The sequence below is a fragment of the Urocampus carinirostris genome, chromosome 2 (genome assembly GCF_059441175.1).
Source record: "Urocampus carinirostris isolate Australia breed hairy pipefish chromosome 2, RoL_Ucar_1.0, whole genome shotgun sequence".
NCBI classification, from domain to species: domain Eukaryota; kingdom Metazoa; phylum Chordata; class Actinopteri; order Syngnathiformes; family Syngnathidae; genus Urocampus; species Urocampus carinirostris.
Genome location: NC_142350.1, coordinates 3,401,278 through 3,414,683, shown reverse-complemented (window position 1 = coordinate 3,414,683; position 13,406 = coordinate 3,401,278). Strand labels below are relative to the sequence as shown.

Genomic DNA, 13,406 nt, shown 5'->3' with positions numbered 1-13,406 from the left:
CAATTTAAGTCAATTAAGAAATAAAACAGCCCCTTCCTATGGACTTAAAAAGGAATTCCCTTGCATTCCTGTGCAACTCTTACAAAACTCTATAATTCAAATGTTAAGAAACCTTAACATTTGAAAAATTAAAATTTAAAAAATGTTAAGAAATGTTAAGAAAGGCTCGGTGGCCTTGGGGGTATGGCGCCCGCCCCGAGACTGGGAGGTTGTGGTTCAAGCCTCGGCTGAGTCATACCTAAGACTTAAACATTGGTACCCGTTGCCTCCCTGCTTGGCGTTCAGCATTAGGGTTGGAATTGGGGGGTTTGGTCACCTAATGACTCCCAACACCTCAGTTGGGTTGAGCGAGGGGGATGGGAATCCCCTCCTCTGAATCAATCTCCCAAAAAGAGTCAGAAATGACTCTAGCCACCTCCCACTAGGGGGATATGGCTGTCGTGTGTATATATATATATATATATATATATATATATATATATAAGAATGTAGCACAAAAAATACTCACATATATTCTTTATCCTCTGTGAAAAAAATACTCATGTTAATGCAGCTTACTAAGCACAGATTTTATTAAAAACACCAAAATAGACCAATCTTTTTTTTTTAATTAAAAACAAGTTGGGAAACTTAAGGTGGCTTTTGTGGTACAAATGTAAAAAGAAACGTAAAAAAAGGCTGCCATTACGTTGAGCCAGAGGTGGCAGTCAAGAGTAAAAAAACACTTTTTTTAATCATCTGTGGAGAAGGACGAATGTTACCGAGCATGGATTTTTTTATTTTTCAATTTTATTTTTATAGAAACTCATTTCTAAGTTTTATCTTTATTAAAACGAGGTTAGGAATTTGTGTGTGCCTCTCTGGGTACACATGTTAAAGGGACTTTTTGTATAATTTGAACGTTAGATGTGACTGTAATGTGTATCTTTTTAATGAATTATTATTTTTTTACCAGTAGAAGGCACTAAATAACACACGCTGCCTCTTTAAGGTCACAGAATGAAGTAATGTTACAACAAAAAGGCAGGAGGTGGCAGTCAAAAGTAATATTAAAAGCACCTTTACAATAAATTGCGGTCTTTAATTGCTGAATAATTTAAATACCAGCCAAATGAGTAAGTTAGGTAACATACTGTATATACCATATTTCTCGCACTACAAGGCATACCAGATTAAGCATGCGGCTCTAGAGTCACGTGTTTGCCACCCCTGACCTATATAGTAGTGCAATGATTGATCAGTCCACAAGTGTCACCCAATAAAATCACAAAACATTGTTTGCAAGGGGAATCAATCCCAGGTTGCAGCAGTGAGGGTGCCAATACGTTACCACTAGACCACTAGTGGTTCAATCTTATACGAGAAGGCATTCAGTTTTATCTCCTTGTCACTCCATATTTTTTTACTCACAGTGACAGAAACACTGATTTGCATAATGCGTTATTATAGGTCTCTCCACTCCTTTACCTGTGCATCAATAACATTGCCGTTTAATATTTACTCGTTTGTAAATAAGCTTGTACAGAATTTATTTGCACGACATTGTTTTCTCCATTCTCTTGATATTCGTTGGTGAAGAAGCAGAGAGATTGTTTAATCAGTGTTTTTGGCACAGTGAGTAAAAGTAGTGTGATAATGAGAAGCTCTAATGCCTTTTTGTGTGTTATCTGTACCACTCGTGGTCTCGTGGTAAAGTGTCGGAGCCCTCACCGCGATCCTGCCGCATTCATTGAATTGCGATTTAAATCAGTGACGATTATTTATTAATCAATTACTGCTCAAAAAAGGTCAATATATCATAAAACCTTAGTAACGCACTTATATAAATACTCAATTAAGGCGCACTTTGGGGTTTTTGGGTGCGCCTTATAGTTTGGAAACTGCGGCCATTTTTTTGGGTATTATCTGCCACAGCAGCGCCTTGGTTCTTCCTGGGTCTCTGTGGTGGAACGGACTGACCCTGAAAGCGTGACGGCACTGATGGAGCCCCGTGTCACCTGCCGGCTGGCCACTTTGCAGTGAATGGCTAAAACAAGATGAGGGGCAGGGCTTAATGACCTTGTGAAGGACACAGGAGGACAACAGGTACGTTTTTTTACCCGTCAGCACATCGATGAAGGCGGCCTCTACGTTGGTGGAGTCCAATGCCGACGTTTCCATGAACATCAGCCCTTTGTCCTCTGGGGGTGGGGGTGGGGGTTGCAGACCATGCGATTGAGTAAGCAGCGTGTGATTGGTTAAAAGTGTTTAAATATAATACAATAGCTACTATAGTAACAAACTGTTCAACGGTAAGAAAATCAAGTCTACAAATGTTAAAAAAGACATTTTTGTAAATACCTGCACCTACAGCGATTTTATTTTAGTAAGTCTGGGTTTTCCAATATATGTAAGATGATAAAAATTACAGGCAGAAAACTAAATTTTAAAAAGCGCAATTTAAAAATAATATATAAAAAAAGAAATATGAAAAGACAGAATGTAAAAATGGATTATAGTATAAATTATTCTTTTGTACGTTTTATTAATTCTTATAACATAAAATAAAAATATTAATAATCGATGTAATCAGAAGTGTCAATGATGTAAATATCTTTTTTCCAGTGTTAAAAATAATTGAGATAAAAATGGCAAAACTACTATATCAGTGGTTAGTGTGTGTGCGGCAAAGTTCTGAGGTCTTGGAGATCGAACCTTCCTGTGTGGAGTTTGCATGTTCTCCCCGTGCTTGCAAGGGTTTTCTCTAAGCACTCCGGTTTCCTCCCACATTCCAAAAACATGCATGTCAGGTTAATTGTCCAGTCCAAATTGTCCCTAGGTGTGAATGAGCGAGTGAGTTGTCTGTCCCTGTGTACCCTGCGACTAGCTAGCAACCAGTTCAGGGTGACCCCTGCCCACTGCCCGAAGACAGCTGGGATGAGCTCCAGCACCCCCGCGACCCTACTGAGGATGAGCGGTGCAGATAATGGATGGATGAATACTATATCAAATAAAAAAAACATTTTTTAGAAATAATCAAATGTGAAAATTATGATATGTCAACATAATATATAATGTATAGTTTCTGTTAGAGAAATGGTTCAATTATATATATATATATATATATATATGATAAAATTATAGAATTTTAAAAAATTTATTTTGTAAAAAAAAACGTGTTACTTTGTACAACATTTATATGATAAAAAAACACAAAAATATGAAAAAATATAAGATGTTTCACAATATAGTATATATTTTTAGAATAATAAAACAAAAAATTATAATAGAAAAAGTATATGAATATAATCCAATTGAATACGTGCTATTTTGCACAAGCAAAATAATATATATAAAAACAAATAGCTACATATTTGATCTATGACAGTACGTTCGCGGGTTCAGAGCTTCGCAGGTCTAAAAAACAATAATAATACAATAAAATAATTTAAAAATAATAATAATTATTATTATATATATATATATATATATATATATATACACACACACACATATATATATAGGGCAGCACGGCGGAACAGTGGTTAGCGCGTGTGCGGCACAGTTCTAAAGTCTTGGGAACCTCCTGTGTGGGTTCAAATCCAGCTACCGGACTTCCTGTGCGTGTATGTACCCCGTGCTTGCGTGGGTTTCCTCCGGGCACACCGGTTCCCTCCCACATTCCAAAGACATGCATTTCAGGTGGATTGGCCGGTCCAAATTGTCCCTAGACGTGAATGTGCGAGCGAGTTGTCTGTCCCTGTGTGCCCTGCGATTGGCTGGCAACCAGTTCAGGGTGTCCCCTGCCCACTGCCCGATGATTGCTGGGATGGGCTCCAGCACCCCCGCAACCCTAACACTACTGAGGATAACAGTGCGGCTAATGAGATGAGAACAGTACATTCAATGTTGTATATTTAAATAAAATTATAAAATAAGAATTTATTATTTTAATATATATTTTTCCTTTTTTGAAGAAGTTTAAGATAAAAAAATGCTACTTTGTACATATTAATACATTAAATAAACGTATGCAAAAAAAAAAAAAAATTAAACATACGGGAAAAAATAGAATACTTATCATATATAGTATACCTTTAATTATAAATGTAAAAAAAAAAACGAATTAAAAAAAATTAAAATAAGGTGAAATATTCATTGGAAAAATATTGGAAAATAATATTTCATAATGGGGTGGAGCTTAAAGTGACAGTTTGTATTATTTGACCAGTAGATGTTTCTGTATCATGTAGTGCGACTTAAAAAGAGCACTAAAAAGCACTATGACACATACAGACCACCAAAACATTAAGTCCCTGAAAGCTAAACATGAACACAAAATTAAAATTCATAATTTCACTATGATTGGCTAAACTTTTTTGGGGGGTGGCACTAAATTAGATCATTTTAAAATAGACATCATTTAAGGAAATCTATTTGAAATGGAAGGTATTGTTGGTACTGACCGGCAAATGCTCGTGCCTCCTCTGCTGGCACGGTGCGCAAGTCCTCCAGGTCCTTCTTGTTCCCCACCAGCATGACGACAATGTGCGGGTCAGCGTGGTCATAAAGTTCCTTCAGCCAGCGCTCGGCGCTCTCGTACGTCAGCTGCTTGCTGATGTCATAAACCAGAAGGGCGCCCACTGCTCCCCGATAATACCTGAGAAGAAGGGGAGGAACATTAACAATTATTGGTATTACCTCGTCATAAGTATGCTTGCTCCTAAACAGTGTTTGTAAAGATTTTAATGGCCGATTTCAAGCACTTTAAAAGCTAATTGTTCAATTCGTCTAGGATGATTAAAAGAAGAAATCCAGTGTGAATCATGTCTTTTGCAGATGCACAAATATATCTGCAATTTACATATGTGATTTTTAATCTTGCGTGTGCATTATTCAAGACTAGGGCTGCAACCAACGATTATTTTCATAATCGATAAATTGGTCGATTATTTTTTGATTAATCGGATTTCTTAGACATTTTTAATGTCCTCCTGGACAGATAGAAAAAAAAGGGAACAAAACAACAGAATACACCATAATGTAAAACAATAACAAAATCAAGTGTTTTTCAATTACCTTGACAATAAACAAAACTACATAAAAAATACAGTGCATCCGCAAATCCACATTTTGTTATGTTACAGCCTCATTCCAAATTGTATTAATTTAATCTATTATCTCAAAATTCTACACAAAATACTCCATTATGACAATGTGAAATTTTTTTTTTTTTTTTTTTTACTTTTTTTGAATTGATTAAAAATAGAAAACTAAGAAATCACATTAACATAAGTATTCAAAGCCTTTGCCATGAAGCTCAAAATTGAGCTCAGGTGCATCTTTTTTCCACTGATCATCCTTGAGATCTTTCTACAGCTTAATTGGAGTCCACCTGCAGTAAATTCAGTTGATTGGACATGATTTGGAAAGGCACACACCTGTCTATATAAGGTCCCACAGTTGAGGGTGCATGTCAGAGCACAAACACCAAGCATGAAGTCAAAAGAACTGTCTGTAGACCTGCGAGACAGGATTGTCTTGAGGCACCAATCTGGGGAAGGATACAGAAACATTTCTGCTGCTTTGAAGGTCCCAATGAGCACTGTGGCCTCCATTATTCGTAAATGGAAGACATTTGGAACCACCAGGATTCTTCCTAGAGCTGGCCGGCTTTCTAAACTGAGCGATCGGGGAAGAAGGGCCTTAGTCTGGGAGGTGACCAAGAACCCGATGGTCACTCTGTCAGAGCTCCAGCGTTCCTCTGTGGAGAGAGGAGAGCCTTCCAGAAGGACAACCATCTCTGCAGCAATCCACCATCAGGCCTGTATGGTGGAGTGGCCAGACAAAAGCCCCTCCTTAGTAAAAGGAACATGGAAGCCCGTCTGGAATTTGCCAAAAAGCACCTGAATGACTCTCAGACCATGAGAAACAAAATTCTCTGGTCTGATGAGACAAAGATTGTACTCTTTGATGTGAATGCCAGGCGCAATGTTTGGAGGAAACCAGGCACCGCTCATCACCAGGCCAATACCATCCCTACAGTGAAGCATGGTGGTGGCAGCATCATGCTGCGGGGATGTTTTTCAGCAGCAGAAACTGAGACTAGTCAGGAGAGAAGGAAAAATGAATGCAGCAATATATAGAGATATCCTGGATGAAAACCTGCTCCAGAGCGCTCTTGACCTCAGGCTGGGGCGAAGGTTCATTTTTCAGCAGGACAACGACCCAAAGCACACAGCCAAGATCTCAAAAGATTGGCTTCAGAACCACTCCGTGAATGTCCTGGAGTGGCCCAGCCAGAGCCCAGACTTGAATCCGATCGAACATCTCTTGAGAGATCTGAAAATGGCTGTGCACAAACGTCTCCCATCCAACCTGATTGAGCTTGAGACTTATTGCAAAGAAGAATGGGCAAAACTGCCTAAAGATATGTGTGCTAAACTTGTGGGATCATATTCAAAAAGACTTGAGGCCGTATTTGCTGCCAAATGTGGATCAACAAAGTCTTAAGCAAAGGCTGTGAATACTTATGTAAATGTGATTTCTTAGTTTTCTATTTTTAATAAATTCAAAAAAAGTAACAAAAAAAAACGTTTTCACATTGTCATGATGGAGTATTTTGTGTAGAATTTTGAGATAAGAGATTCAATTAATACAATTTGGAATGAACCTGTAACATAACAAAATGTGGAAAAAGTGAAGCGCTGTGAATACTTTCCGGATGCACTGTATATGCTATTCACCCACAAATATGCATGATACTGTTTCTACCACCTGATACAAATGTCATACTACTGTATATATGGACTTATCATACAAAACAAAAAAGACCAATACATTTCATCCGTAGCAAAACTTTTATCCACAAAAAATATCAAATGTATTCCCACTTTTCAAAGTGTTGTTTAACAATTTTTGGGGGGATTAAAGCTTTAAATATGATAAACATTCCCAATATGAAAATTATATATAATATGCTTAAGAATCTTCTCCTTGTCATTATTATTTTTCTTTTTACTTTATTATATGTACATAAATGTTTTTTTCCTCTGTACTTCTGCAGCACTCTTTTTCATGATGAAACAGTCAAACACTACAAAGTTGAAACTTTCATGCCAATTTTGTATCAAAAGATGCAATGTTTAAAAAAAAAGATTAGAAATATAAGAACTTTTTATAAAAAGGGTCTTGGTGCCCTCTGCTAGACCAAAGTGGTACTACAACTCAACGCCACAACGGAATTGTGTGCACTTTTATATGCATTGATTTAACATACTTAGTAGCTCATAAATCGCGTCATACAACAAATTGATTATCTAATTCAGTGTTTTTCAACCCTTTTTGAACCAAGGTAAAGTTTCATAAAAACATTCCGAGGCACACCATCCGTCAAAAATGTTTGAAAATGAAGTTATGTCACTGTAGTACCTCATAAGCAGATAATTAGTACAGTGGAACCTCGGTTTTCGAACGCCTCTCAGTTCGAACAAATCGGTTCTCGACCAAAAATGTAGAGAAATTCTTGCTTCGCTTTTCGTTCAAAAAATCGGAGTTCGAACGCCGGTACGCTAGGGTGCGATGCTGAGCGGCGTATGGGTGTAGATCGTGTAGATTGCCCCCACCCCTCGAGAAGAACTGTTATGACGTGCGCGCGCACTTTTCGCTTTTAATATCGGTGAACGGAGTGTTTTAGCCCCTAATTATGCCTCCGAAGAAGGTCGGTGCAAGCAGCAAAGTTGCTACAGGTGAAAAAAGAGTAGTGCGTACAACTATTGCATTTAAGAAAGAAATACTAGCAAAATGAAGAAGGTGTGCAAGTTTCCCTTCTTTCGAAGGAATAGAGCATGGCTTCTGCAGACCACCACAAAGGTAAGAAATCCTATTCATAATTCTTTTCTTTATCCTTTAACCGCTCACCACTTTTTGTGGAGACCAGGGTGCTAAATGACGTATGAACGACCTGATTTTTTTATTTTTACACGTTCATGTTACGGAAGATTACGCTAACGCGAACGTACGATTAGCCTGGGTATAGTTATGTTTACGTTCATGGTAAACATTCAGGGTGTTGGAACGGATTAAAATGATTTTACATTACTTTTAATGGGAAAAACGATTTTCGGTGATCGAACAAATCGGTTTTCGAACAGGGTTCTGGAACGGATTATGGTCGAGAACCGAGGTTCCACTGTATATAAAAAGAAGAAAATAATACTTAATAAAAAAGAATAATGTGCTTTTTTTATGATTTTATTTTTCACAGTGCTATCTTAAACCGCTTTGTTTAACAACTTAAGTTATTAAATGTAGTGTGCTACCTCATGAGCAGATAATTACTATAAAAAAAGGTATATAAAAATCTACTGCCACCTACTGATATGGATGACTATTACAGTTCCTCGTCTGAAGAAAGCAAAACTATTGAATAACCAGCTCAGTAGCCTAGATGGTAGTGTGCCCGCTTTGAGACTGGGAGGTCGCTGGTTCGCGCCTCGACCGAGACATACCTAATTGGTATAATGGCGGCGCCCTCTGGCTGCGGCTGCATCGACTCGCTACAACGGGTCAGGTGTATCGACATTTCGTTCTGTGTACATTGTTACAAAGAATGACAATACAAAGGAAATTATTATTATTATTATTATTATTGTTAATGCTCTGATTTTTTGGGAAAGATAAAATTGGGCAAATTGTAGCGGCACACTAGACAAGGTCTCATGGCACACTACTGTGCCCCGGCACACTGGTTCAAAATTACTGACCTAGTTAGTTGCCAACGCTTTTAATAATTGATTTTATTCATTGGTATCGATTAGTTGTTGAAACCAAGATCTCGTTGCTTCGAGATTACGTCATTGTTGTGGTGCTTGTCGTCGAGGGAAGTTGAAGGTTAAGTATGCCTCCGAAAAAACAGTATTAGGTGAAAATCAACGCAAAATTGGTCATTTCTTTAGGGTCAGTAATAAGTCGAAACATAATGCAGAAAGTGATAACAACGGCAATAATTCCGCCACGAAAAAACGGCGGAGAAATTCCTCGGAAGATCGCCGAGGCAAGGAAAACGACGAAAGAAAATAAACAAAAGAAAACTAGCAAGAAAAGGACTTTTCCGCCAAAATGGACTAAATTTTATTCCTGGTGACGCTATGAGTAGGATGATAATGGATTGGACCTTGAGAAGGCATTACAACTGTGGCGGGACAGCAAACCACGAAGAATATATGAACTGAAAAATCTTAAATGATAACTGCTTTGTATTACCAATTAACTGTGATGATTAAAACTCAGACATGGGACCAAGTCACACATGTGCAAGTCTCAAGTAAGTCTCAAGTCTTCACCTTCAAGTCCCAAGTAAGTCCCAAGTATTTTTTTCTTGGGCAAGTCAAGTCACAAGTCAAGTCCCGAGTCTTAGATTGCCAAGTCCAAGTCAAGTCACAAGTCATAAAAACAGCGACTCGAGTCGACTCGAGTCCAAGTCACTAAGTCTCAAGTCCCCATGTCTGTTAAAACTGAATGAATATATAATAATAATAATAATTTACTTGTATTGTCATTCTTTGTAACAATGTACACAGAACGAAATGTCGATACACCTGACCCGTACAGTTAAACTGTAGCGAGCCGATGCAGCCGCAGCCAAACAGGGCGCAGCCATTTTAGTCATTAGGTGAGCAAACCCCCCATTCCACCCCTTAATGCTGAGCGCCAAGCAGGGAGGCAATGAGTACCAATGTTGTAAGTCTTAGGTATGACTCGGCCGAGGCTCGAACCAGCGACCTCCCAGTCTCAAAGCGGGCGCCCTACCATCTAGGCTACCGAGCTGGTATAGATTTATATTATATATTTGTCACCGAATTACAATTTCAACGTCGATAACACTATATTTTGCGGAGCCATAGATCTCTGTTGGGACCCATAGATTTTTGAGCATGCGAGTCCCCGGGACCCATCACTTTTCAGAGGTAAAATGAACACTGATACTCACGCCGAAGTGATGGCCCGGTAGCGCTCCAGGCCGGCTGTGTCCCAGACTTGCATTTTGATGGCGCAGTTGTCCAGCTGCACAGTACGAGTGCTGAACTCTACGCCGATGGTGGTGCGGCTGTCGTGGTTGAACTCATTCTTAGTGAAGCGCGTCAAGAGGTTGCTCTTACCCACGCCAGACTCGCCGATTAAAACCACTGAAAAAAAAAAGGAAAAAACCCCTCCGTAATTACACGCCATGCCTCTAGGAGTTGCAGCTCCTTCTGCATGCCACGTACAGATGGGAAAATAATTACAGAGACCCCTCACTAATTTGCGCTTCAGTTATCGCTGGTTCACTACTTTGCAGATTTTGAATTGCATTGTCTTGTCATTTATATAAATGTATGGCGCATTGTGTTCAGACAGAACACAGCAAATGCTATCATGGGGTGGGTTAGGAAGGGCTTTGCATGTTGGGTGGGCATAACTCTGTGCGCGTGACTATGATTGACTGACAGCATGCACCAGCCTAACATCAGGGCGGGTCAATGTGTACACAACCCCCCTCAACAAGCGGCAGCGCAGAGCTACACTCAAAGCTAGTATTTCAGCGCTTCGTTACAATGAAAAATGATTCATCAATTAAATCACACTGAGGAAAGTCGGAGGACCTTAAAGAAATGATCACCAGGGTGCTCCTTGGATTGTTATCAGGTTTTGAATACTACTGAGGTGGGGTCTGGAGAGAAGGCAATAACAAGACTGCAGGTCGGGCCTATTACTACAGCTAAGCTTTGTATCATCCCTCGCAAGCCACCCCCTTACAGAGCCTGTATCTCACCAACACCAGCTCCATTACCAATGAAAAAAATGACCTGGAACTAAAAAACCACTCCATTTGGGACTGTTGTATTTTAATCATCGCAGAGACCCAATGCCATCATGCAGATAGCCAGCCGCTAAATCTCTTTCTTGCACTGAAAAAACGATGCCCTCCAATTGTACTTTTACTTGACAATAAAGACCATGCATTAAAATGTAATTTAATGTTCTACGTTTTTATTTGAAGATCAATAGTTGCCAATGTGTTAATTGTATACTCACAGTCAGTGAGGACATCATCACAAGGTAAGTTTGACCCTTGAGGGCTATTATGGAGCAGTGACGATACTTTGTGGATTTTCACTTTCTAGTCCCCCCATTACCCTCGATAACTAAGGAATATCTTACCATACATTATAAGTCAGTACAAGCTGTGACGTTTTTGACCTGACAGGAAAAATATACCCAATAGTCACCTGCTGCCACAGTAAAATATCCAATCAGCTGACAGGTCTTGTTAGGAATAGTCCAAGCATTTATGCATGATTTTGGTCACACTCGTGCGTAGATGTTGATGCCAATTCTATTCATGTTGACTGAAACCCTAGTTGATTAACTAATGCAGTCAGCAAGGGCCGGTCTTAATAGCAGCATAGTGTGATACTTTTGCGTTTTTCATTAAATGTAGAGAATTTACCTGAAGGAGTTAATTTGTGTGACTGTTTAAGCCTGGGGCTTAAAATCCAGTGTGACTTATACAAAAAACAAAGGTTGTGTGTCCCACTTAAATTTGCTCATGTAGCTTTTAATCAGGTGTGCTCTGTAGCCTAGAATTTACTGTATGTTGAAAGAAGCAGTACTTTCTTGGCTTATACAAAAAAGAAAACCAGAAAAATATGCAAAAAAAAAAAGAAAAAAAAACGAGTTACACACCAGACCTGTAGGGCAAGCCGAATGCCCAATCTGCAACTTGGGTCCTATTTTTGTCGAAAATTAGTAATTGGAATATTAAAAAAACATTGGTCAGGTTCTTTTTTTTCTCTGGGTTGACATCCCTTTTAAAAGTTATAGTAAAACAAGAGTGGCGCATTCAAACTGTTTTTTTTTTTTCAGATTTATTAGAACAATATACAAATAAAATTGGTTTGTGACAGTGTATATATACAAGAAAACTCACAAATGACTTTTTCCAAGTACATTATCCCCAAAAAATAAGTTCAGGCATATTGTTTGATTTTTTCCAAGTGAACGCTCACATTTTCTTACATGTATAGCAATGTTATAGTTTTTTTTCAGTTTTTAATAAAACTCATTAATAGCCAACAATTTGGAGTGCAAGTGTGTTCACCCGGACTTAAAACACACTTATTGCCGTCCACTTTTCATTGTTTTCTTTTGCCACGAGAAAAGGGACAGAAAGCACTTCAATCACAGTCACTCATTGTCAAAGTTAATAAATAAGCATGCGTTACTAACCTTTAAAGACAAAATTGTATGTCTCGTCCGACCCCATTCTGCAGCGGCTCCTCCGGGCTCCTCCTACACATCAGAAGCCCCCCGTAGAGACAAAAAAGACATCCAGACCCCTGACTCGTCTTTTCTCAGCACTAGAGGAAAACCGGTCCGACAGCACGAGTGCACTTCCTCCTTTGTGGGCCTTCCCTTCGTCAGCTGACAGGAGGGACAGGTAGAACGGCTGGTAGAGCTGGCCCGACAGGTGCGGAACCTGCCGTGACATCCGTCGGCCTAATATCGGTCTAGTATCCTTTTCATTAAATTTAGTCAGAATAAAAAAAAAACAAACGTGCACATCACTTAAATGTAAGAAATGGATTTGACATGCTTTCATTTACATCAGGGGCCACCAACGTGGGGCCCGCGAGCACCAGGTAGCTTCCAAAGCTCACACGAGTAGCCTGCAGAACGGTCTGAAAAAGCCCTCACCAGCTGTGGGTCACAGGCAGGATCAGTGTCTTTAAAGAAGTGATCATTTCGTCCAATATCTTTTGAATCCAAGTACATAATACAAATACAGTAAGACCTCGGTTATCGCGGTTAATGGGGACCAAAACCACCCGCGATAAGTGAAAATCCGCGAAGTAGCGGCGCACCTTCAAAAAAAAAATATATTGTTATTTTTTAAATTATTATTTTTTAGACCTGGTTAATGGGGCCAAAACCACCCGCAAAAACTGAAACGCGAAGTAGCAATGTCACTTCAAAAAAAAAAATAATATAAAAAAAAATATATATATATATATATATATATATATATATATATTTTTTTATTTTTTATTTTTTTTTTTTTAGACCCGTTTAATGGGGAGCAAAACCACCCGCAAAAAGTGACGCCCCTACAAAAAAAAAAAAAAATTAATAAAAAAATCTCATCTCATTATCTGCACCGCTTATCCTTATTATTCGCGAGCGAGCCCCTAACCCGCGGCGCGGGTACTTTCGGGCGCGATACGCACGACACCACGACAAGCCGAGCGGGTCGGGCGCCCCGCGCGGAGGCTGGCCTGTCGAAAGCGCACTCGGAAAGGTTCAAGATTAACAGCAGGCGATAGCCGTGTTTGTGTAAGCTAATTTTTTGACAAAAATGTTGAATTTCTAACCCACAATTGCACACA

At 39.1% G+C, this 13,406-nt stretch overlaps 1 protein-coding gene across 1 annotated transcript; it reads right to left on the bottom strand.

Moving 5' to 3' along the window:
• Window positions 1-548: 548 nt before the first annotated feature.
• LOC148370665 (ras-related protein Rab-25-like) lies at window positions 549-12,953 on the bottom strand. The gene is made up of 5 exons (XM_088328391.1): window positions 12,250-12,953; window positions 9,971-10,166; window positions 4,446-4,639; window positions 2,100-2,180; window positions 549-2,026 (listed from the first exon to the last, which is right to left on the bottom strand). The coding sequence occupies exons 1-5, from the start codon at window positions 12,284-12,286 to the stop codon at window positions 1,902-1,904; spliced, it is 633 nt and encodes a 210-aa protein (XP_088184517.1). The 5' UTR covers window positions 12,287-12,953; the 3' UTR covers window positions 549-1,901.
• Between the last annotated feature and the right edge of the window lie 453 nt (window positions 12,954-13,406).

Bases quoted from the DNA above. Each gene is read 5' to 3' on its own strand.
- LOC148370665 (XM_088328391.1), bottom strand. From the start codon at position 12,286: ATGGGGTCGGACGAGACATACAATTTTGTCTTTAAAG. The intron at 10,167-12,249 runs GTTAGTAACGCA...TTTTTTTTTCAG, and splicing joins ATACAATTTTGTCTTTAAAG to TGGTTTTAATCGGCGAGTCT. The intron at 2,181-4,445 runs GTCAGTACCAAC...CCCCACCCCCAG, and splicing joins GGAGGCACGAGCATTTGCCG to AGGACAAAGGGCTGATGTTC.